Source organism: Scyliorhinus canicula, chromosome 16 (genome assembly GCF_902713615.1).
Source record: "Scyliorhinus canicula chromosome 16, sScyCan1.1, whole genome shotgun sequence".
Classification (NCBI taxonomy): Eukaryota; Metazoa; Chordata; class Chondrichthyes; order Carcharhiniformes; family Scyliorhinidae; genus Scyliorhinus; species Scyliorhinus canicula.
Window position 1 is genome coordinate 24,197,075 of NC_052161.1, and position 26,618 is coordinate 24,223,692.

The following is a 26,618-nucleotide window of genomic DNA, read 5'->3' on the forward strand; positions in this document are numbered from 1 at the left end:
ATGCCATATCCGCACCGCTCCATACCACCCGGCTTCCAATGGGTTAGCGGAGCTCGCAGTGCAGACATTCAAATGGGGCCTAAAGAAACAGTCTTCCGGGTCTATGGACACTAGACTGGCTCATTTCTTTTTGCGTACAGGACCACTCCACATGCGGTGACTGGGGTAGCTCCCGCAGAACTCCTAATAGGCCGGACACTTTGCACCGGCCTTAGCATGGTTTTCCTAGACATCGGGGCAAAATTACATCCCGCTCAAGAACGGCAGGGACATGGACTTTCTCGGCATCGGCCGAATTGGCAGTTTGTGCCCAGTGACCCAGCGTTTAATCAAAATTTTGCTGGTGGTGCCCCGTGGGTCCCTGGCATTATCTTTCACCGAGCGGGCTCTATCTCTTACCAGGTGCAAGCCCAGGGTTGTCTCCAGCGCAAGCATGCAGACCACGTTCGGTCCAGAAGGCCGCCTCTTCCAAAGATTCCCTGCCCCCCGGAGCTCACTTCTGCAGCCGCAGAGACCAGACACAGTGAAGGTATTCCTCACGATCTATCCTCCCTACCACTGGCTGAGGACTAATGGCAAACCCACAATCCTTGGGGAGTATGAGCTTCCCCAATGAGGGGGGCTGAGAAATCATTAGCAGAGTCCCTGCATAAATAGAGCTGGCCAGTATGGAACCAGCCAGAGAGGAGTGAGCAACAAGGGAGTACTGCTGCTGCTGTTGTATATATGCAATTGTAAATAAACTTATTTCTTTCTATTCTGCAAACTCGTGCTGGGTTCTTCGTGGCCCTCACAAAACCAAGCTAATGTGATTACATTCCAGTTTCCTAATAACTATTTCATTCCTAATTTGAACTAGCCATGAACTCAGATGCATCGCCTGACAATTTGGTTACAGGACTGGGAATGCTACCAGCATTTTCTGCACTGTGTACTGACGAGAACAAATTATTGGAAACCTCATCCATCAGCATTTCTGCTTTTGGGACCGCAGTTGTTCTTTATTACTTTATCAAATATGAAATTATCTGAAGAACCTGTTGCAGTCTTCCCTGATGTACACTACAATTTGTTTTTCCATTTACACTTCAATTATCTTTTTGGCATCTCTTAATTTGCTTTTGAATACTTTCCAGTATGCATTTCTCCTGGTTTGATGAAGTAACTTAAGATGTTAACTCCTTTTTCAATTATTTAGGCCCTGATATTCATATTAGCCACTCATCTTAGTCATGCTACAAGCTTTAATTAATCCACTATAATTTTGCATCTTAATATTATTTGCTTTCCAAGTCTAATTCTTACCCTATAGCTTTAAAAATCATTACTTTACAATCTGGTATATTAACATTTCCTTGCTTGTGCCCATGCTAGAATATCACATTTATGGTATGACCATTTCTTGTTCCTAAATGCCCCCCAATCATCCTTGGATTCAAAAGTAAATATCTGGTCTCATGTGACGTCTGTCCTCATCTACTCTGTGTAAAATCAACACAATTTTATGCATCTGATGATTTTATTTCCCTTTTTTAACAGCTTACTTTAATTATCTATCTTAATTCAGCATAGTTTAAGTCATCCAGATGTATTTTCCTTTCCTGGAACAATCGCATGACTCAAAAAGATCTGTAAGAGTCGACAGCTACTGTCACTATCTCTTTCCTTTTTTCATGTATTACAGTTCTCTCCCCCCCCACCCCCAAACCGCCCCCCACCCCATGCCCCTAGCAATAGGTACATAGATTGGGTATAGGTCTTAGGGAGGAAGACTACAACCCACTGTATTGTTTGGGGTTTGAGGAGTGGGGGAAGAAGGATACTCAGAGAGTAACAAGAGGTGGAAGAAGCCTGCTCCCACACAGAGAGCATGGCTAAAGGTGGCCATGGAGATCAATTGTATTGTGCCTTGCTCCACCAGTCAGTCCAGAGCATCCCACCCATCCACCTCACCAATCATCAACTTCCCCACCTGTGGCAGAGTCTGCAAGTCCAGAGTTATTCTATCCAGCCATCACAGAACTCAACCCCCGGGAGTGGAAACAAGTCATCCTCGATCCCTCGGGACTGCCAAAGTGAGCTTTAATTTTCCATGGCAACCTATGTGGCATCTCATCAAACGCCTGATTGGAGATTTAAGTACAGTACATCTGCCGATTCCCCTTTATCCACAGCACATGTAACTCCTTCAAAAACTCCAATAAATTGGATAAACATGATTTCCCTTCCACAAAGCCATGTTGATTCTGACTGATTGCCACGAATTTTGCCAAGTGCCCTTAACATCTTTAATAATAGTTTTCAACATTTTCTCTAGGACAGATGGCAAGCTAACTGGCCTGTAGTTTTAAGCTTATGGTCTCCCTTCCTTGTTGAATAAAGGAATTACATTTTCTCATGTCGCATTTGCTTCTTTCATTATTTTGAATTATTTCAAATCCGTACCCGCTCATTCTCGACCCTTCACAAATAGGAACAGTTTCTCCCTGTCTAATTTGTCCAGGTCCCTCATGATTTTGAATGCCTCCAACAAATCTTCTCTCAGCCCTCCTTTCTCCAAGGAAAACAGTCCTAACTTCACCAATCTATCTTCGTCGCAGAAGTTCCTGAGGAACCATTATCATGAATCAGTTATACACTCTCTCCAATGTCTTCACATCTTGTTAATGTGCGGAGCTCAGAAACATAGAAACATAGAAAATAGGCGCAGAAATACGCCATTTGGCCCTTCGAGCCTGCACCACCATTCAATATGATCATGGCTGATCATGCTAATTCAGTATCCCACTCGTGATTCCTTTAGCCGCAAGGGCCACGTTCTTGATTCTTTTAGCCGCAAGGGCCACGTTCAGCTCCCTCTTGAATATGTCCATTAAACTGACCCCAACAGCTTCTGTGGTACAGAATTCCACATAGAATTTACAGGGCAGAAGGAGGCCATTCGGCCCATCGAGTCTGCACCAGCTCTTGGAAAGAGCACCCTACCCAAGCCCACACCTCCACCCTATCCCCATAACCCAGTAACCCCACCCAACACTAAGGGCAATTTTGAACACTAAGGGCAATTTAGCATGGCCAATCCACCTAACTTGCACATCTTTGGACTGTGGAAGGAAACCGGAGCACCTGGAGGAAACCCACGCACACACGGGGAGAATGTGCAGATTCCTCACAGACAGTGACCCAAGCCGGGAATCGAACCTGGGACCCTGGAGCTGTGAAGTAATTGTGCTACAATAATGCTACCGTGCTGCACCAAATATTCGCAATGTTCACATGTTCACAACTATCTGAGAGAAGACGTTCTTCCTCATCTCAATCCTGAATGGCTTACCCTTTATTCATCGGCTGTGATCCCTAGTTTTGGACGTCCCCAACATCGGGAACATTCTTCCCACATCTAGCCTGTCTAATCCCATCAGGATTTTATATGCTTCTATGAGATCCCCTCTCATTCTTCTAAACTCCAGTGAGTAGAAGCCCAGTCGATCCAGTCTTTCTTCATATGTCAGTCCTGCCATCCCGGGAATTCGTCTGCTGAACCTTTGCTGGACACCCTCAATAGCAAGAATGTCCATCCTCAAACTAGGCGACCAAAACTGCACACAGTACTAAAAGTGTGGCCTCCCCAAGGCCCTGTATAATTGTAGCAAGACATCACTACTCCTATACTCAAATCATCTGGCTATGAAGGCCAGCATGCCATTAGCTTTCCTCACTGCCTGCTTTACCTGCATGCCAAATATCAGCGACTGTTCCACTATGACACCCAGGGCGGCATTCTCCCCTACCCGGCGTGACGGAGGGTGCCGGAGTAGGGGAGTGGCGCCAACCACTCAGGGGTCGGGCCTCCCCAAAGGTGGGGAATTCTTCCCACCTTTGGGGGCCAGCCCCGCGCCGGAGCCGTTTGCACCAGAAGACTGGCGCAAACACCCGGCGCCGTCGGTAGCAGGGCTGGCCGAAAGGCTTTTGTCGGTCGGCGCATGCGCCGGCAGTGACGTCAGCGGCAGCTGGCCGCTGACGTCACTGCCGGCGCATGCGCGATGTGGTGTTCCCTTCCGACTCCGCCATGGTGGAGGCCGTGGCGGGCGCGGAAGAACATAGTGCACCCAGGGCACTGGCCCGGCCCCTGATCGGGGGGCCCCGATTACGGGCCAGGCCACCGTGGGGGCACCCCCCGGGGTCTGATCGCCCCCCACCCCCCCAGGACCCCGGGGGCCTGCTCGCGCCGCTGAGCCCGCCGTTCCAGAGGCGGTTTAAACCTCGGAGGCGGGAAAGGCCTCCCAGCGGCGGGACCTCGGCCCAGGGGCCTCGCCGATCGGCAGGGCGAGATTCCTGCCCCCGCCACTTCCCGGGTGGCGGAGAATCTCTGCCACGGCGGGGGCGGGATTTTAGGCGCCCCCAGGCGATTCTCCGACCCTGCTGGGGGTCGGATAATTTCGCCCCCAGTTCTCATTGCACTTCTCCTTTTCCTAAACTGCCACCATTCAGATAATAATCTGCCTCCCTATTTTTGCCAGCAAAGTGGATAACCTCACATTTACCCACATTATATTGAACTCGACACAACACTCCAGATGAGGCCGAAATAGTATCTTAGCACGGTGGCACAGTAGTTGGCACTGCTGCCTCACAGCAGGGGCTGGTTTAGCACAGGGCTAAATCGCTGGCTTTGAAAGGAGACCAAGGCAGGCCAGCAGCACGGTTCAATTCCCGCACTAGCCTCCCCGAACAGGCGCCGGAATGTGGTGACTAGGGGCTTTTCACAGTAACTTCATTTGAAGCCTACTTGTGACAATAAGCGATTTTCAGAGAATCAAGGACCCGGGTCCAATTCCAGACTTGGTTGACCGTGGAGTTTATACTTACTCCCCGTGTCTCCGGGCTTTCCTTCAGGTGTTCCAGTTTCCCCTCAGTCAAAAAATGAGCAGGTGAGGTGGATTGGCCATACTAAATTGCCCCTCAGTGTCCAAAGATGAGGTGGTGTTATAGGGAAAGGGCAGGGCAGTGGGCCTAGTTGGGGTGCCCTTTCGCAGGGTCAGTGCAGAGCTGATGGGCTGAATGGCATCCTCTGCACTGCAGGAATTCTGTGGTTCAACATAATCTCCTTGATCATGTTCTCCATGCCCCAATTAATGAAACCTCGGATATTGTATGCTTTCTTAACCACACCCTCAATATGTCCTGTCACCTTCAATGACTTACGCACATGTACACCCAGGTCCCTCTGCTCCTGCACCCCCATCGGTACTCTGCCCTTGATTTTATATTTTATTTGAGGCTGACCAAATTGGAGAAGAAGAATTCACAAATTCACCATTTCAAATGTTTTCGGCAGACCCAGGTGAAGTGCAAGCATAAAAAGCGGAAGGAATGTACCAAAAACAGAGCCTGCCTCATGAAATTCTACCTGGCCACTTTTGGTACGGTGTGCCAAACAACCAGCATTGACCTTTTTAAGTCACCTAAGGCGACTTCCACAATGCCAGCGTGGAAGAAAATCATCCTTGGTCCCAAGAGACTGCCTTAGAAGACCCGGAAATTTATACCGTCTCTCCATGTTCTTCCTACCAAAATGAATCATTTCTCATTTCTCCATATTGAACATCATCTGCTACTTGTCTGCCCATCCACCAGCTTGTCTATGCCCTTTTGAAATTCTACACTATCCTCCTCTCAACTAGAAACATTAAAATTGTGCCCCGCACACAAGGTGTAAGTCAAAAATATATCTGGAAAAGCAAGGGTCCCCACACTGACTCCTTGTGAACTCCACTACAAACCTTTCTTCAGCCCAGAAACATTTGTTAACCACTACTCTTTGCTTCAGTCACTCGGCCAATTTTGTATCCAAGTTGCTACTGTCCCTTTTATTCCATGATCTATATCCATCCCCACAGGTTTGTCGTCTGACTTGCATCAAATGGTCTTTTGGGAGTTCAGGTGCACCACATCAACTGCATTTCTCTCATCAAACTTCACTGTTATCTCCTTATAAACATCTGCATTTGATGACATCCGTGACCCTTGCCCCAGGGAGGCAACATACCATCCAGGCCAGTTTATTACACTAATTATCAAATAATCTATTACTATTGGCTCTTCCAGTCTTCTTGGTATTCCCCTCTTGTACAGCTGAGCTACCCAATGTTCCGAGGACTTGGCTCTGGCTGTACTCCTGAGATGATTGTTTTATTGTTCATGGGATATGGGCAACACTGGCTACGCCAAACGCTATTGCCCATCCATAATTGCCCTCGACAAGGTGGTAGTGTGTTGCTTTTTCGAACCACTATAGTCCTTAGAATCATAGAATTTACAGTGCAGAAGGAGGCCATTCGGCCTATCGAGTCTGCACCGGCCCTTGAAAACAGCAGCCTCCCCAAGCCCATACCTCCACCCTATCCCCGTAACACAGTAACCCCACCCCACCTTTTTGGACACTAAGGGCAATTTAACATGGCCAATCCACCTAACCGGCACATCTTTGGACTCTGGGAGGAAACCGGAGCACCCGCAGAAATCCACGCAGACACGGGGAGAACGTGCAGACTCCACACAGACAGTGACCCGAGTGGGGAATCGAACCTGAGACCCTGGAGTTGTGTAGCAACTGTGCTAACCACTGTGCTACCGTGTTGCAGAAATACCAACAGTGCTGTTTGGAAGGAAAATCCAGGATTTTGACCCAGCGACAGTGAAGGAATGGCGATATAGTTTCAGGTCAGGATGGTGTGAAACATGGAGGGGAAATTGCAGGCGATGTTCCCATACATCTTCTGCCCTTGTCCTTCTTGGTGGTAGAAGTTGTGGGTTTGGAAGGTGCTGTCGAAGGAGCCTTGGTGAGTTGATGCAGTGCATCTTTTGGATGGTACACACTGTTGTCACTGTGTGTTGGTGGTGGAGGGCATGAATGTTTAAGGTGGCGGATGGAGTACAAATCAAGTGGGTTGATTTCTCTTGGACAGTATTGAGATCCTGGAAAGTGTTGAGATTCTTGGGCGTTATTGATGTTGCACTCATCCAGGCAACTGGAGAGTATTCCATCACACACCTGAATTATGCTTTTTAGATTGTGAACAGGGTCCGGGACTCTTTTTTTCCCCCATTAAATCGCACCCTAAATTATCTTTCCCTACTCTTCCTGTTACCTCATCAAAGAATTCTACAGGTTTAGTGAAACAAGATCACTTTTTAAATCCATGTTGGCTATTATTCTAATATTGGTTTCCAGATACTTTTCTTCTTTTCATATTCATTCACAGGATGTGGGTGTTGCTGTCTAGGCCAGCATTTATTTCCAATCCCTAATTGCCCTTGAGAAAGCGGTGACATGTTGGCTTCTTGAACACTAGCAGAGAATGTGCTATAGGTCCACCCACAGTGATGTTACAGACTTACCCAGTGGCAATGAAGGCAATGTTGTCAGTTGCAGCAGCTTGAGCTCCAGCATCACAGGTACGAGTCTTCAGCCAATTTGGTCCACAATGAATGAACAACAATATAGTCCTAAGTCAGGATGTTATGTAGCAGGTGGCACAGTGGCTCAGTGTTTAGTACTGTTGCCTACGGTACTGAGGACCCGGGTTCGATTCCAGCCCTGAGTCACTGTCCGCGTGGAGTTTGCACATTCTCCCCCTGTCTGCGTGAGTTTCACCCCCACAACACAAAGATGTGCAGATTAGGTGAATTGGCCAAGCTAAATTGCCCCTTAATTGGAAAAACAAAGTAATTTGGTACTCTACATTTATTTTAAAAAGGATGTTATGTAGCATGGAAGGGAACTTGCGGATGGTGGTCTTCCCATGCATCTGCTGCCCTTAACTTTTTTGGTGGTCACGTTTACGGGTTTGGAAGATGTCGGAAGAGGCTCAGTGAGTTGCTGCAGTGCGGCGGCACAGTGGTTAGCGGCGTCGGGGACTCTGGTTCGATTTCGACCTTGGGTGACTGTGAAGTTTGCGCATTCTCCCCGTTTATTCCCTTGTTTAGAAGAGGTAAATAGGAAATGCTCACCAGCCAATCACCTACCTGCTTCCCTACTTCACACCTTAACTTTTCTTTCCAATGGTGGGTTCCAACTGTGCACAGGTGAGAACGGCAGATAGCCATGCTCGGCTTCCAAAGTCTCTATCTCACTCCTGTGTGCCCTGCTTGGCTGCCCAAATCTCTCACTTTCTCTCTCTTGCTCCTTTTGTGCCCTACTGAACTCCCAAGTCTGTCACTGATTTGTTTAGTTCAATGGGGAAAATGAGTTTGTTTAGTGAGGAGGTATAGGTGACAATTAATTTCTCATTATAGGTTTTCATCTTTCAATGTTCAAAACTAGCGCGTTTCTGTCCCTAACCATCGGTTAAGTAGTATGTTTAAAGTGTATGCTGAGGACCATTCAAAGAAAACTTTGAACATCAATGTTTCAAGACCTCACTGATTTTGAGGAATTATCACAAATTTTTTTTAAATCATCCTATTACGGAATCATCCTGGCCTACTCCTGCTCCTAATTTGTATGTTCATATAGGGCAATTCCCAAAAGACTGAACTTTTGAATACAATTATGTAAAAAGAATAGTAAGAAGTTATACAGCGTAACTTTGGCTCCTGCAGTGTGTCCTGTTCAAGAAACACCATCCACCTCCACCAACTACCCACTACGTTCCAGAAAAATAATTCAGTAAAATACAAACCATTTAGCTTAGTATAGATTAACTTTGATTCGCCAATATACAAGTTTTCTCTCTGCTGTAGTATATAGTATGATAAGTAACATTTATCAATCTTTACCACCTCCAAGAGGAAAATGATGCCTTCTATCCTTTAAAGAGTAAAAGCTTTTGTGTTGAGAAAGGATTTAGATATTGAATGTTACGGGTCTCCAGTTTAAGTTGGCATTTGGTTTTGGACTGTTTTATAGAAGCACAATTCTCAATCTGTGCCTTTGATGATAAGAAAAGAAAACCTTTGCACCCTGTCAATAGTTAGATTCATGTGCAAATGGAGCAACGCTGTCGAAGTAAACTGACCAAAAGCGGTAGAGAAGTAAGTATCCTGCAACAGTGATTAAGACATCTGTGAATTCAAACCTAAACTGTTGATACTTCACCAAAGGAATAAAGCATTGCTTTCAACTTTGCTGAGACCACCATCCTGGAAATGTGTTAGTCTCAGCTGCACATCTCCATCTGCCTGCAGTCTGACTCCATTGGTCAAAGTGTATGGGAATAATCACAAATAATTTATATTTACATATGCAACAATGTAAATAAAAGTGGCAAACAAGACTAATTTATATATTTTACACATTAATAAATGAATATGCAAATAAAGGCATTTGAAACAATAAAAAATGTTTCAATTTTATTTTTGTATTTGGAAATAATGGGCGCAATCTAATGCCCTCCCAGAGGTGAGTTTGGTGGCACGGGACAGTGGACTTCCGGTTGGGGAAGCAGTTCCTTGTTCAAAGGCACTCAGTGCTTGATCAAGGGATCCGGCATCGGAATGGAGGTGACCCATTGACAGTCACACTTATTTCCGACACCACTCCCCACTTCCAGACCCCATCATCACTCACCTGTGGCCTGGTTCCTTTGGCATTCCTGAGCACCGGGTGACTGCAGTACCAGCAGCAGCCAACACCACCCCCATAGCAGTGCCATGTAATGCACAATTGCCAGCCTCTTATTGGCCGGCAGTGCTCAGGGAGCCAGTTCCTTATTCTCAGCGACAGCCTCCCGCTGCCCAGTTAGGTGCCTGATTGATCTTGCAGCCTTCAACACGTCATCAATGAAGACGAACATCTTGCCAAGATCATCCCCACACCCCCCACTACTTGCCTTCAAACAACCACGCAACCTGAAACAAACCATTTTTTGCAGCAAACTACCCAGCCTTCAGGACAGCGACCACGACACTACACAACCCTGCCATGGCAATCTCTGCAAGACATGCCACATCATCGACATGGGTACCAGCATGACACGTGAGAACACCACCCACCAGGTACGCGGTGCATACTCGTGCGACTCGGCCAATGTTGTCTCCCTCATACGCTGCAGGAAAGGATGTCCCGAAGCGTGGTACATTAGCGAGACCATGCAAACGCTGCGACAACGGATGAACGGACATTGCGCGACAATCTCCAGGCGGGAATGTTCCCTACCAGTTGGGGAACACTTCAGCAGTCGATGGCATTCAGCCTCTGATCTTCGAGTAAGCGTTCTCCAAGGCGGTCTTCAGGACACGCGACAATGCAGAATCACCGAGCAGAAACTTATAGCCAAGTTCTGCACACATGAGTACGGCCTCAACCAGGACCTTGGATTCATGTTGCATTACATTCACCCCCCAACCATCTGGCCTGGGCTTGCAAAATCCTACCAACTGACCTGGCTTGAGACAATTCACACCTCTTTAACCTGTGATTACCCTTCTCTCTGGATCTGTAAAGACTTAGGGCGTGATTCTCCGCAAATGCGGAGAGTCGTGAAGGCTGCCGTGAAACCGGCCGTGTTTCCCGGCAGCCTCCGCGCCCCCTCCCGGGACCCGATTCTGCTCCCCGGTCGGGGATAGCAGCGGGGCCCCGTGAACCTCGGCATCGCAGGCTTAGCGAAATTCGCTAAGCCCGCGCGCCAAAGTTAACGGCGGCTGACACGCACGATGACGTCAGCCGCGCATGCGCGGATTGGACAGCTCTAACCCGCGCATGCGTGGATGATGTCATCACGCATATGTGTGAAACCCGCGCATGCGCGGGCCAGTATGCCCCTCAGCCGCCCCGCGGACTGATCCAGCGGGGCAGCGGAGGAACAAAGAGTGCGCGGGGTTCGGACCCGCTGCCAGCGATCGGTGGGCACCGATCGCGGGCCCATGGCACCCTTGGCATGGCCGTGGTGCGGCCGTGCCAATCGGTGCCATGGTTACCCAGAATGGCACTTTGCGGCCGTTTTCACGAACGGTGAGAGCAGGTGTGTTGCCGTTCGTGAAAACGGCCGTAAAGGCCTGGGAAATCGGCCCATCGGCTAGGGGAGAATCGCTGCTCGCCGTAAAAAAACGGCGAGCAGCGATTCGTGTCGGGGGGCGGGCGTGGGGGTGGGAGAATAGCGGGAGGTCGGAAAAAATGTCGGGCAGGCCCTCCCGCTATTCTCCGACCCGTCGTGGGGGGCGGAGAATCGCGCCCTTAATTACCCGCAAAGGTTCCCATTCAAAGTATTGTCTTGCATCTTTGACTTTGTCTATAGATATGTTTTTGGAACCTACCGCTTCATTCACCTGATGAAGGAGCTGTGCTCTGAAAGCTAGTGATTCGAAACAATTCTGTTGGACTTTAACCTGGTGTTCTAAGACTTCTTACTGTGTTCACCCCAGTCCAACACTGGCATGTCCACATCATGGCACTTCATTCGGCAGGCTTTCACAAAAAGAGGTGAAGTGTGTCTTCCACTGATTCTACAGTCCTCATCACCTCCATTGACTACTTCGTCAGGTCTGGAAACCTGTTGTCATTGATCCTGGTGTGAATGCTGGAATCCACCCACCAAGAAACTCAGCGAACGATCCTATCAGAGTTGTCCAATCAGGGAGAAGTTCAATCCTAAATATTGCTGACGTGTGCCCACATCACGGTTTGCATCTTGGACACCTGCAGTAACAGTTCAGCTGGCTATTGTGGTGAATTATGCCAGCAGCTGCAGATCTTTTATTTGAGGCCTATTAACCTCATTATCAATGATAACATTTGGACTGTGGGAGGAAACCGGAGCACCCGGAGGAAACCCACGCTTACACGGGGAGAACGTGCAGACTTCGCACAGACAGTGACCCAAGCCGGGAATCGAACCTGGGACCCTGGAGCTGTGAAGCAATTATTCTAACCACTGTGCTACCGTGCTGCCCACAGGAGGCGAGTATGTAGCTCAACCTGGCAGAGCAAAATTTCATAACGAACTAGGGCACCAATATTGGCTGTGTGGGGACCAAGAACCAGCATGTTTACAATCTGGCATAGTTCATGGTCTTCTTGCCACACCCCTGGCAGACATATTAAATTCCTCCAAGAATTCAGGGCCCAAACTAAGCCAAAAAGATAGATTTGTTTTTTAAAGACTTGCATTTTCTGGACTTGTACTAGATTTGGAAATTAAAATGTTAGCCAACATTTTTCAATATTATATTGCATCTTTAAGAAAGCACTGGGATTTATATCAAGAAATGTTTTAGCTATGGCAATCCATCATCATTTGCTGGCACAGTTCCATCACATTTTGTGGATAATTGTGCACTTATATGCTGGAATGTAATTTCTTTCTTCAAAACTGTTGCCCTTTTATGCACCGTCTGAAACATGCACTCCCCCCAATCACATATCATTCTGAATTGAAAATATATCGTCGTTCCTTTGTTGTCAAAACTACTTAGCAGCTGAGTTTAGCATCGCTACATGGACTGCAGTAGTTCAAGATGACAACTCACCACCACCTTCTCAGGATCAATTATGCATGGGCAGAACACGTTGGTGCTTCTATGAATGAATAAAAAAATCCTTCCTATTAATTACTACGAGAATAAATAAGCATTAATCGGTTCAATATTTACTATATATTACAGTACGCTAGTAATTAAGGTCCACCCTTCAGTGTGAAAAATCTTTAGCTAAATGTTTTATTACATTCAGACATAAAAGTCCATACCAGTGGGAAAATCTGATGCAAGGAGTAACTTCTGCTGAAGAATGTTAAATTATTTATCGATTACTGTAAAAATGCTGAGTACAACCGATTTCTGACAGCACAGGCTGCTTATTCACAAGAAATACCTTCTTCTATAAAATCATCTGGCACAATATCAATCAAATTATAAAATAGATTCCAGCATAGCAGGGCGTAGGAAATTTGACCAGTTCATCCCAAAATACAAGCAGCTAACTGTTGTTGTCACTACAACATGGCATTTAACTATCGATAAACATGTTTCAGAAACAGGTTGCTAACATTGCGAAGATGTCAATACAGAGCTCCCTTGATGATCTTGGCATCAACAGCATCACTGTAGCACCAAGCCGCAAAGTGAGAAGGGTCCAGATTGAATTCAGTCTTTGATAAATTAACTCATCATCGACAGAATGGCGGTCAGAAACAAGAGTTAGATTCAGTAGAAAACAAATGCAAGGATTCCCACTTTGGATCACTAATCTGTCATTCCTGCTGGAAAGTACATACCAGGAGTGGGCTTTGATTTTGTGCCCTTTAGCATCTTAAATACATCATTAAAATTCTTGCGTATCCATGTACTTCACATCCAACTTCCTGTGTTAAAATGTTGAGTAAAGTTTATATCAATCACAATAGAAATTGCCTATGAAATGCAACACTCTAGATGCACACCTCGCATGACATATCCATCATGTCCCATCACCAAGCTGCAAAGTCTCTTCTGGTTGTCTGTCTGAATTTCCATAGCTGCCTACCTATCTCTCTACTTGTAAGTTTTGCATCTTTTAATTTCTGGCTGCCTGCAACTAACTCCCAACAGTGTTGCTAGCTGCTTCGTGAACAACTTTCATCCATTATAAGCATAAAAATAGGGATGTTCACTGATCCACTTGCCTGGATGAATACAGCTCAAATATTACTCAAGAAGCTGAACGCTATCCAAGACAATGCAGCCCGCTTGATCAGCACCCCATCTGCCTCCTAAAACATTCACTCTCTTTGTCATTGAAGCAGCATGGCAGCAATGTGTACCATCTATAAAATGAACTGCAACAAGCCTCATTCGACAGCACTTTCCAAACCCGCAACCTCTGCCACAGAATATTTCACAGGCAATGCATGGGAAAACCACTATTTGAAAGTGCCCCTCAAAGCCAAATATCATCTTGACGTGTGGAAATATATGTCACTTATTTCACCGTCGCTGGGTCATAAACCTGGAATTTCCTTCCTAATAGCACTGTGATGCACACAATACATCATCACCTTCTTAAGGCCAATTAGAGATGGGCAACAAACACTACCCTTGCCAGCACTAACATCGCATTGAAGAATAAAATAAATTGGGTTTGTATAGCACTTTTAACATAGTGAAATATTCCAAGGTGCTTCATAATAATAATCTTTATTATTGTCACAAGTAGGCTTACATTAACACTGCAATGAAGTTACCGTGAAAATCTCCGAGTCACCACACTCTGGCACCTGTTCGGGTACACTGAGGGAGAATTAAGAATGTCCAATTTACCTAATAAACAAGTCTTTCGGGACTTGTGGAGCACCCAACGAAAGCCACGCAGACACAGGGAGAACGTGCAGACTCCACACAGTGACCCAAGCCGGAAACAGAACCTGGGACCACAGAAACATTACTAAACCAAATTTGACACCAAGCCACAGAAGGAGACTGAAGGGCAAATGACCACACATTTGATCGAAGAGGTAGATTTTAAGGAGCATCTTAAAGTAAGAAAGAGGTTAAGGGAGAAAAAGATGTTAAAGATGGTGCAGTGCAAGGAAACAAGGGTGAGAATTGCTTAGTTGGGAGCAAAGGAGTGATGTCCGAATGGGATTGGTGTAAACCAAGAGACAGGCAGCAAGAGTTAACAAATGCATGGAGGGTTTCAACAGCAGATGAGGTAAAGCAGGGGCACGCCAGATGATGTTATGAAGATGGAAACAGGCAGTCATAGGTGTGGATGTGGTCAAAAGATCATCTCATGGTCAAATACAAACAATACTATGACGCAGGAGAAGAAGCCATTTCTTGATTCCCAGCTGTGACTGAATAGAAGAGAATGGACCCAAGCAAGAGCATTTGTAACCAGCTGGACAGCAGTGGGAGAGGTGTTAGAGGAGGACAGTGTGGTCAATCACGTAACATGCTGCAGACAGACTGAGAAGGATGAGAAAGGACAAGGACCAATGTCACATTCACATAAGTTGTCATCTGTGACCTTAATAAGAGCCATTTCATTGCTATGGCAGAGGCGGAAACTTGACTGGAAGAGAGTCAAACCTGGATGCTCAAGTTTATCTCCAGCCACTGACACTTGTCCCAATTACTTTCTTCCATCTTAGGGTCCCCATCTTGAAGAGTTTGATTCCAGTTATTTATTTTTCCACCAGAAGATCACAAAATAATTATGGATGAACAAAACATTCTGCCCAGATTCCTACATCCATCCACCCTGAAGTCTGCATATTGAAACATCCAAGTAGTCCTCAAATTATTCCAGCATTTTGCCTCAACCCTATTCAGATCTTCTTTCCATATACAGTGCTGATCATTCTTGTGTGAAGAGGCACTTTTGCTTTGTCCAAAGTTATTTTGCTAGTTATAATACAGAACCTCAGTCCCATTCTTACAATTTAAATAAAGTACTATTCCGGGTTTACCTCTATTGTATCTTTTATCGTCCAATGTTGTTACCTCAAGAAAATCCAATGAATAGGAATTTAAGGAAACTATAAACATTGCTGCTTTTTTGCTACTAAATGTAATAAACTTATGTGCACTAATTATTAAATATAAGTTATATTAATTCCTGCCAGAAATAGATGTTATAGACATTTTCATAGTGTAAACATCAATACTATCAGAGAATGTGTTTATTTGAAACAATCTATTATATTTTATCATTATAATAATCTTCTGAGACACAATACTCATATTGCATCTTTACTTATCAAACAAAAGCAATAGTGACAGAAACCCTGCATATAAAACAGCAGTGTTGTTGCTTGGGCTTACCGCATTTCATGTTGCGGACACAGGAAACAGGCTGGTTGTGACTTGTTCACTAGACTTGTTCTAGCCTGTTTTCTTGTATGGCCTCAGCCGTGGATCAGTAACTTGCGTTTTTGATCAGCACATGCACCACTTTGAGGAACTTTTCAGGCCAGTTATCCAAGGGCCACACTTTGAGAACAAGGGGCGGAATTCTCCGCCCCCCCCCCCGCAGGGTCGGGGGATCGCCCGGGGCCGGCATAAATCCCTCCCCCGCCGTGGCCGGAATTCTCCGCCACCCGGGAATCGGTGGGAGCGGGAAACGCAACGATCGCCGTGCCCCCGCCGCAATTCTCCGGCCCGCAATGGGCCAAAGTCCCGCCGCTGTAAGGCCTCTCCCGCCGACGTGGTTTAAACCACCTTTGTGCCGGCGGGATTGGCGGCGCGAGCGGGCCCCCGGAGCCCTAGGGGGGGCATGGGCCGATCGGACCCCGGGGGGTACCCTAAGGTGGCCTAGCCCGCGATCGGGGCCCACAGATCGGCGGGCGGGCCAGTGCCGTGGGGGCACTCTTTTTCTTCCACCGCCGCCATGGCCTCCACCATGGAGGAGGCGGAAGAGACCTCCTCCACCGCGCATGCGCCGGTGGTGACGTCAGCAGCCGCTGATGCTCCGGCGCATGCGCGGACTCACACCGATCGGCGCCGGGGCTGTCTGAATGGCCTTCGCCGGTTAGCGTAGCGCCAAAGGCCGTTGACGCCAGTTTTGCTGCCAGTCGGCAGAGTGGGAGCCACTCCGGCGCGGGCCTAGCCCCTATGCCGGGACCACCCGCCCCTCCGGGTAGGGGAGAATTTCGCCCAAGAACACCTGCAAGCTCTCCTACAGACTGCACCTCAAACTAGGGCAACACAATAATAGCTTTTCTTCAGTCCATCTTAACCCATGTTTTCTGTCACAATATACATAATATATTGGAAACTCATGGCAATATCATTATGTAGGCTAAAAATATCCTAAAAATAGCCGTTTCTTCAATTCCGATGCTGGACCAGTTGCAACAACTTATCTTTATTAATGTCACAAGTTAGAGCCCTTGGGGGGGGGCGCGGGGCGATCGGACCCCAGGGGGTGCCCCAAGGTGGCCTGGCCCACGATCGGGGCCCACTGATCGGCGGGCGGGCCAGTGCCGTGGGGGCACTCTATTTCTTCCGCCGCTGCCACGGCCTCCACCATGGCGAGGCAGAAGAGCCCCCTCCACCACACATGCGCGGTGGTGACGTCAGCGGCCGCTGAAGCTCCGACACATGCGCATACTCACGCCGACCGGTGAAGGCCTTTCGGCCAGCCCCGACGCCAATCGGCGTAGCGCCAAAGGCCGTTGGCGCCAGTTTTGCCGCCAGTCAATGGAGCGGGAGCCACTCCGGCGCGGGCCTAGCTCCTAAAGGTGCAGAATTCTCCGCACCTTTGGGGAGGCCCGACCCTGGAGTGGTTGGCGTCACTCCGCTACGCCGGGACCCCCGCCCCGCCGGGTAGGGGAGAATTTCGCCCAAGAACACCTGCAAGCTCTCCTACAGACTGCACCTCAAACTAGGGCAACACAATAATAGCTTTTATTCAGTCCATCTTAACCCATGTTTTCTGTCACAATATACATAATATATTGGAAACTCATGGCAATATCATTCTGTAGGCTAAAAAAAATCCTAAAAATAGCTGTTTCTTCAATTACGATGCTGGTCCAGTTGCAACAACGTATCTTTATTAATGTCACAAGTAGGCTTACATTGACACTGCAATGAAGTTACTGTGAAAAGCCTCTAGTCACCACACTCCGGCGCCTGTTTGGGTACACTGAGGGAGAATTCAGAATGTCCAATTCACCAAACAGCACGTCTTTCAGGACTTGTGGGAGGAAACCGGAGCACCCGGAGGAAACTCACGCAGACACGGAGAGAATGTGCAGACTGCGCACAGAGAGTGAAGCCGGGAATCGAACCTGGGACCCTGGCACTGTGAAGCCACAATGCTAATCACTGTGCTACCTTGCCGCTCATTATCGAAAATAAAAACAGAAACTGCAGGACAATTTCAGCATGTCTAACAGCATCTGTGGAGAGAGAAGAGAGCTAATGTTTCGAGTCTGATTGACTCTTTGTCAAAACTGGAGAGAACTGGAAATCGAGTCAGGTTTATTACTAATGTGGGGGGGTGGGGCATGGAGAAGTGGGGTTAGATAGAGCACCTGTGATAGGTGGAGATTGATAAAGACGTTATAGACAGAAAGACAAAGGGAATGTAAATGGAGCTGATCAAGGCTAAGAAGGGTGCCAAATGAGACATATTGAGAGATTAGAATGTGTTAATGGCAGAACAAAGGTAAGCAGCGTGTCAAAGGACAACTCGGAACAGGGAACAGATGGCCCAAGTGGCGTGGGGTGGGGAGGGGGGAGAATGGTGAGGGAAAACCAGATCAATGGAATAAATGAAAATAAATTGATAGAAATAAAAATAGGGTGAAGCTGGAGAGGAGAGTTGAACTCTGTGTTTTTCCCTCATCATTGTCCCCCCTCCCCAACTTCATATTCCAGCATCTACTTTCAAATTATTATAAATGATTGTTTTGAGAACTTGAGTTCATAGATTTAAAATACTGTAAAAAAAACTACATTCAAAGACAAATTAATTTAAATTATTCGGGTCAGACAAAGCTGGCTGAGTACGTGAATACATATAAATATGCAAAGTAAACAAATTAATTTGGTTCTCATTTTTAGAACATCATTAAACAACCTCAAAAAGATACAATATTTATTAGGTCACACCTACTTCCCGACACTTATTTTTTAAAACAATGCAATGTAAGTTAGTAAAGTCGCCATAGTCCCAGATGACCAAAGGCTACTTTAGAAAATGCAATGACCGCTCCGTTAATACATAAAATGCATCCCAAAAGAATAAAACTGCTTCATTAAATCAAAGCACAAGTATTTTATTATTGACTGCAATAAAACCATCTGACAGCTTCAGGAAACAGGAGAACTATTTGAAATTATTTAAGGCATCATAAAGCACAATTCAGTGGCCAACTATCAATAGTAGGTATCATAAATCTTAGCTACTAAAAAATAATTCAAATGTGGTTGTACAGTGCATTTAATACCTGCTGTAATCCCAAAGTGTCTCAGATACTCGAGTAAAGACAAAACTGAGAACAGCTGTTCTCAGCTGTTTGACAACAATTCCACCACAAATCTAATGATAATTATTTAAAATTAAAATCTAGATAAATGGAAAAGCTTTATTAAGGAACTGATACACACACCTGGAACAATTGCAGTTCCAAGGTTAACCTATGTTTATTTAATAAGGTCAAGAGTAGAAATGAGAAATCTTAAACACTAGATGATTCATGGTCTGTGGTTATTTTAATAAGGGAGTTTGAATATCATGTAGTTCCCAGAAGCCAAAAACATCTTTGTAAACATGGGGATTTCTTGGTGGAACCAGCAGCTTCATTAGAATATAAATTATTCATGCGAGTATCAGAATTGGGCTGTTTAGAAGGTAATAAATAATTAGTTGACAACTTTTTTTGGAACATCCCCAGTATGCTTTGATGCCATGGAGATGGGCTGTGGAATTTAGTGAGCTTTTATCTATGTGTGTTAGCTCACAGAAGAACACAACAAATAGAAGTTAAAGTAGACCATATGACCCATCAATCCTGCTCTGCCATCCAATAGGAATGCGGCTGATCTTAGGTTTCCGCTCTAATTTCCTGCCCACTCTTCATATCCTTCCATTCTCTGAGAGACCAGAAATCTTTCTAACCCAGCATTAAATGTATTCAACGATGAAGCAATGAAGCATTGTAGAAGTCAACTATTTCCTAACACACCTAATAGGTAAAAGATAGCTATTTCGGTTAAATATTAAGCCCCAGTTTTACCCATTTTAAATTAAGGATTTCAACACTCTCATAACCTCAGGTCATCTCAAAACATACAGCTTGCAAAACAGCATAATAAGAAGTCTTACAACACCAGGTTAAAGTCCAACATGTTTGTTTCAATCACTAGCTTTGGGAGCACTGCTCCTTCCTCAGGTGAGGAACCTGGTGTTGTAAGACTTCTTACTGTGCTCACCCCAGTCCAACGCCGGCATCTCCACATCAAAACAGCATGACACAGCATAATTCACTTTACTACACAAAAGAACCTGATATATGCAAAAGCAGTAGAGATTAAAATAAACACTTTAACTGAACTAATGAATACATTTTTCAAGACAGTGTCCAAGGACAGGGCAGGCTCTATAGCAACAGCATGGCAACGACACAGTAACATGAAGGCTCTATGGTTATAACAGCTAAGTCAGCAAAAGACCAGTTCAAACTGGCCTTGATAACAGCACAATATCGCATTCTTTAGCATGCAGACACAAAACAATTAGAACTAATGTTGCATATTAACGATGGCTCGCCGTCAAATCAGATTTGTTTGAGTCGAACCCAAACCAATTAGGATTATATTGGGGTATAATTAGATGGCTTAAGACCAGGGGTGGGCAAACTACGGCCCGCGGGCCGCATCGTCGAGGGCCGAAGGGCCTGTTCTGTGCTGTACTGTTCTATGTTCTATATAAGGCGCCCAGAATCATAACCGGGTGAAGTAATTATTTTACTTAATATACTATGCGGCCCTTTGTGAATTGTGAATTTCTGAATGTGGCCCTTGCACGGAAAAGTTTGCCCACCCCTGCTTAAGACAGATATGAAACAGTATAGCTGTGAAGTTTCATTCGGTCATTTTTAGCTGGAGCTGGATCATTAGCTGGATTTCATTCTCTCTCTCTTTCTCCGGAATCAATCTATACTTTGACTGAACTATTTGCTGTCTTCATATTTCATTTTCAGACTTTGACTTCTAAAGTTATTGCGAGCTGTTTGTCTAAGCAAGAAGATAATTTCTGTGATTCTTTGAAAGCTTCAAATTGTCTATGAATTGCCTCTTAAATGACTTTCAAATTGTAATCAATAGAAGACAAATAAATCAATTCCTATTTGCACCTGAGAAGTTTTAACTTAAATTTCTACTGAGTTCCAGTAATCGCAAAGCGCTGCTGAAACCGCATGGTAGATCTATCAAGCATCCGCAACTCTCAGTCTTTAAGCGAAGTAATTTCTCCTCTTTGAGACTGTGCCCCCATCTTTTAGATTCTTAGATCAGCTGAAACAATCTCTCAGCATCTACCCTGTCAAGCCACTTCAGAATTTCATAGCTTTCAATGAGATTGCCTCTCATTCTTCTGAACTCGAGAGAATATCAGCCCAATTTACTTCACCTCACATCGTAGGACAATCTGCCCATCCCAGGGACCAATTTAATGAACCTTTAATTATTCTTTCATAAATGTGGAGAACACAAATATACACAGTATTCCAAATGTGGTCTCATTAAAACCCTGCACAATCTTAGAAAGGTGTTGTTATTCATGTGCTCCAATCCTCTTGCAATGAAGGCCAACATGCCATTTCCCTTCCTAATTACTTGCTGCACCTGCATGCTAACTTTCTGCATTCTTTGTACAAGCATTTCCAAGTATGTTTGAGCATGAACACTTCGAAATTTAGAAAGCCCTCTGTCTTTTAAAAAAAAAATTCTATCAGTTTGGTCTATCAGATACGACCAAAGTGAATGCCTTCAGATTTCCTACATTATACTGCAGCTACCATCTTGCTATCCACTCACTTCACATATCTATATCTCTTTGCCGCCTTTGTGTCCTCTTCGCAGTTTGGTATCATCAGAAAACTTAGATGAAGAGACAGAGATTAATGGATCGGAGTTTATATAGATTGTAAACAGCTGAGGTCCCAGTACTAATTCTTGAGGCACTCCACTATTCATGGCCTGCCAACTTGAAAAAGCACCGTTTATGCCCATTCTCAGCTTTCTGTCCATTAATCAAACCACTATGCATTCTAATATATACCCATAACTACATGAGCCTTATTGTGCCTATTAACCTTTTGTGTGGCACCATATTGTCTGTCTTTTAGAAATCCAGGTATACTACATTTACTGGTTCCCCCTTACATCCTCCAAAAAATTAATACATTTGTCAAACAGGATTTCCTGGCAACAAAACCATGTTCACTAGTTCTAATCGTTCTGTTTTATTAAGTGCATTGCTAAGACTACTTTAATAATAGATTCCAACATTTTCTCAGCAACTGATACTAGGCAGTTCACTGTTTTCTCTCTTCACCCTTTCTTGAAAAGTGGCGTAACATTTGACAAACTCCAATATGATGGGACCATTCCCAAATCTAAGGAATTTTGAAAAATCATATTTAGCGTATCCATCATCGTCACAGATTTCACTCTTAGAACACGAGAGTATAAGCCAACAGGATAAGCTCTTTGGTTTCTCCAAATACTTTTCCTCCTGTGATTTGGATTTCCCCAATATCTTCACTCTCTTTATTTCTAGTAATAAACATTGGGCGCGATTCTCCGAGCCCCGTGCCAGGCCGGAGAATCGGCGCAACCGCGCCACGACGCGCCACGACGCCAGTGCAGGTGGTGCAGAGAATCGGCGCCATTTTCACCGGCCGTTTGACGCGCCGCCGGATGCGGGCCGCTGGAATCGGCGGGCACGTGATTCTCCGGCCCGGATGGGCCGTGCGGCCGCGCGGATACGATAGAGTCCCGCTGGCGCCGTTCACCCATGGTCGCTGCCAGCAGGAACTCTGCGCAAACGGTCGGGGGGGGGGGCGCGACCTGTGGGGCGGGGAAAGGTGCTCCTTCACTTGGGGGAGTCTCCGATGGGGTCTGGCCCGCGATCGGGGCCCACCGATCGGCGGGCCAGCCTCTCCCACCCCCAGGTCTACTTTGTTGCGCGGCCGGCCCCTGAACGCCATGTTGAGTCAGGGCCGGCGCGCTGAAGAAGTCCTCCGCGCATGCGCAGGTTGGCACGGCCCAAGTGCGCATGCGCGGGTTGGCATAGTGCCCATTTGCCGCCGGGAAGGGAGGCTGGAGCGGCGTGAACCGCTCCAGCGCCGTGCTGGCCCCCTGTGGGGACCAGAATCGGTCGTTCACGTGCCCGTTACGCGCCGTTGTGAAACGCGAACCCATCCATAATGGGTTCCACAATGTTTTGCTCTAAGGAACTGTCATGAAAACATCCTACAATCACACCTTTTAGACAATTTAATTGTTGCAGTCCCTATGAAAATTGACGTCAACCAAAATTATTTCATTGCCTCTGTTTCAATCGCCAAGAATTTCTCATCTAATGTCCAGCATAGAACATAGAACATAGAACAGTACAGCACAGAACAGGCCCTTGATGTTGTGCCGAGCAATGATCACCCTACTCAAACCCACGTATCCACCCTATACCCGTAACCCAACAACCCCCCCTTAACCTTACTTTTTAGGACACTACGAGCAATTTAGTATGGCCAATCCACCTAACCCGCACATCTTTGGACTGTGGGAGGAAACCGGAGCACCCGGAGGAAACCCACGCACACACGGGGAGGACGTGCAGACTCCACACAGACAGTGACCCAGCCGGGAATCGAACCTGGGACCCTGGAGCTGTGAAGCATTTATGCTAACCACCATGCTACCGTGCTGCCCAGCAGTATACCTACGATTAGGGAGATGAACTATTCCCACCAGTGCTTTCTGACTCCTGCTATTTCTAGCTTCCACCCATATAGATTCAATTTCATGATCTTCTGATATCAGATCCTTTCTCATTAATGTCCTTGCATCATTCTTTACTATCAGGGCTATCCCTCCTCCTTTATCAATCTCTTTGTCTTTGCAAAATATCACCTTGTAACCGTGTCACAGTAATAGTGATTAGATCTAAATCAGTTACGTCTATTTGTGTTCATCTATGTTATTGCAAATACTTCATGCATTCAGATAAATAACTTTTTTACTTCTATTTCCTGCAATGACCTTATTCGCTGATGTGCCATTTTTGTTAAACTTTACACCCTTTTACAAGGGTGTCACATTTGTATTTTTCCAGTCTTCTGGAATAACGCTGAGCCAAAGGAAGACTCAAAGTTTGGTTCATGCCTCTTATATTTTCATTCTCACTTCCCTCCGTATCCTTTTGCACATCTCATCCAGACCTGATGCTTTATTACCCAAGTGCAGACAGCCAATCCGACATCTTCTCCTTATCAATTTGAAATCCTGCCAGCATCTGAAATAACTCCACTTTTGCCATGGCTTGGGAAGCATCTTTTTCTTGGTAAAGGTGGATGCAAAGTATATTGAAGGTAATGCACTGTTCACCTATTTACCTTCCAACCAATGTATGGTGCCCAGATCCATTCTTAATCCATCGAAGATGGTTTTCCCCCAATTAATGGTTCTTCTTCTGAATTGTTCTTTGAAAATGAGTTTCCCCTGAAAACACTCGCTGCTTCCATCAAGCAATAATTAACCACTACCTAATCACAGTTACTTAAAATGTCTAATGAAGTTTAGCTCTACTCCACAAGACAAACTTCATTTTGTTACAAACCCAAGATTAAAAACTAGATCTAAAAGTTGGACCAATAATTTCAAATGCATTAAACACTGCAGTATATTTGTACCAGTACTTACATTGGCATCTTCCACCATTAGTTGGATCGCCATAGTACCCCTGCATGCAAGCTTCACATTGCTTTCCAACAGTGAGGTTCTTACATTGTTCACAAATGCTGCCATTGATGCATGTGCTATGTCCATTGCACTGACAAGCTGCAAAAAAAACATCATTTGTCACTTCTCTTAAAATAAAATAAAACAAGCTGTTACAGTTACAACATTTTATCCTTCACATACCAAACCACTGTTATAATATCCATGCATATCGTCATACATGCCAGTTAATTTCACAATGCTTGACTGTAAAGTTCAGATTTAATACATAAAAATCTGCACCTAGGTGGTAGACAATCTGTTGATCTTTGCTGACTTATTACCATTCTCTACTTACATTGCAAAACTTTTGAATATGCACTAAACAAACTAGATCAAATGAACAGAGGAACCAAGAGCATGAGGTTAGTAGAATAGACTTATTTTAACTAACAACTCAAAGCTGTCATTGAATGGTTGCTCTTCATTTTCGATTAGAGCCACTGCCTGTTTCTATTTACCCTGTGGATATTTATTTATACTTCCAAAAATTTTATTTAAAAAGTACTGAAAGAGACATGGGATGAAATTTATGACATGGCATACTTTGCTTTATAATACTCCTGTGACATGCCTTGGGGAGCGTCAATACATAAAGGGCTACATAATGTAATTTGTTCTTATTGCTCACATTCACTATCAGAGAGATGATGGATATTCAGAAAAACCCAATAAACTGGAAATAAGTTCACTGAATTGTTTAAAGTGGTCGAGGGAAATAGGCTAAAAGGTAAGGTGGTAGAGAAGCAGTGGCAAACATTGAGGAGATAAAGATATATTCTGTTGAAAAAGAAAGACTATGAGAAGGATCCACCTTCCTGACTAACTAAGGAAGTTAAGGATGGTGACAAGTTGAAGGAAACGATGTACAATGCTGTAAAAATAAGTAGTAGGCCAGAGGATTGAGAAAATTCTGGAAACCAGCAAAGAATAACTAAGAAAGTATGAGTGACAATACATCAAAGTTGTATTTGTGTGTTGAGAGAGGTGGAACATGGGGCGAAATTCTCCGACCCCCAGCAGGGTCGGAGAATCGCCCGGGGCCACCGACAATCCCGCCCCCGCCGTGGCAGAAATTCTCCATCACCTGGGAATTGGCGGGGGCGGGAATCACGCCCCGCCGATTGGCGAGGCCCCTGCGGCGGTTCTCCGGCCTGCGATGGGCCGAAGTCCCGCCGCTGGGAGGCCTCTCCCACCGTCGAGGTTTGAACCACCTCTGGTGGCGGCGGGATCGGCGGCGCGAGCGGGCCCCCGGAGGGGGGGGGGGCGCAGAGCGATTGGACCCCGGGGGGTTCCCCCACGGTGCCCAGGCCAACGATCGGGGGGGCACTCTTTCTCTTCCGCCGCCGCCACGGCCTCCACCATGGCGGAGGCAGGAGAGAATCCCCCAACGCGCATGCGCCGGTGGCGACGTCAGCGGCGCATGCGCGAACCGGCGAAGGCCTTTCGGCCAGCCCCGGCGGCGAGCCTGAAAGGCCGCTGGTGCCGGTTTTGGCACCAGTTGGTATGGTGCCAATCACTCCGGCGCGGGCCTAGCCCCCAAAGGTGCAGAGAGTTCCGCACCTTTGGGGAGGCCCGACGCCGGAGTGGTTGGCGCCACTCCCCTACGCCGTGACCCCCCGCCCCGCCGGGTAGGGGAGAATGCCGCCCCCTGTTTCAGTTTCACTTAGATTTTTTTTGTGAGCCTGGTGCCAGGAAGGCTGAAAAGTTCAGGCTTTCTGGATTTGGTTGTATTCATTCATTTTTAATGGAGCTTCACAACCCTTGAAGTGAAGACATGGGTTAAAAGGTGGCTAGTAGTTTAGTGCTTTCGGGGGGAAAAAAGCAAAATACTAAAATCTGTGTTGTTGCCGAGGAGTCCACTGAGACACAGAGACACAGGGAAAGAAAGAAAAGAAGTTAAAGAGTGAATGTCAGAGAGGGAAGAAGGAATTTCTAAACTCTCTGAAAATAATACTGCAAGGCTGCTGCGGGACTGAGTTTAGGGAATTCATGTTTTTGCTCTGCAGTTGAACTAATAGTGAGATTAGATTGCGGTTTTGGGTGTCTCAGCGAGGCACCTGGGGAAAAAGTATCTAGTGAGTGCTCCACATTCCGCTGGAAGAAAATCGTTTGCAACTGGGCCAGCCAAACAAGAGACCTTAGTGTTCGGCTGGTGGTAAATCATCACTGGTATTTGTGTCTTT

General features: G+C 46.0%; 1 protein-coding gene across 1 annotated transcript in view; it reads right to left on the reverse strand.

The window, feature by feature from the left end:
* The window catches only part of atrnl1b (attractin-like 1b), a 1,095,064-nt gene that overhangs the window by 736,563 nt on the left and 331,883 nt on the right, over window positions 1-26,618 (reverse strand). Inside the window, exon 19 of the mRNA XM_038774130.1 lies at window positions 24,355-24,492. Coding sequence (XP_038630058.1) covers window positions 24,355-24,492 — 138 coding nt within the window. The remainder of the gene's footprint in view (window positions 1-24,354; window positions 24,493-26,618) is intronic.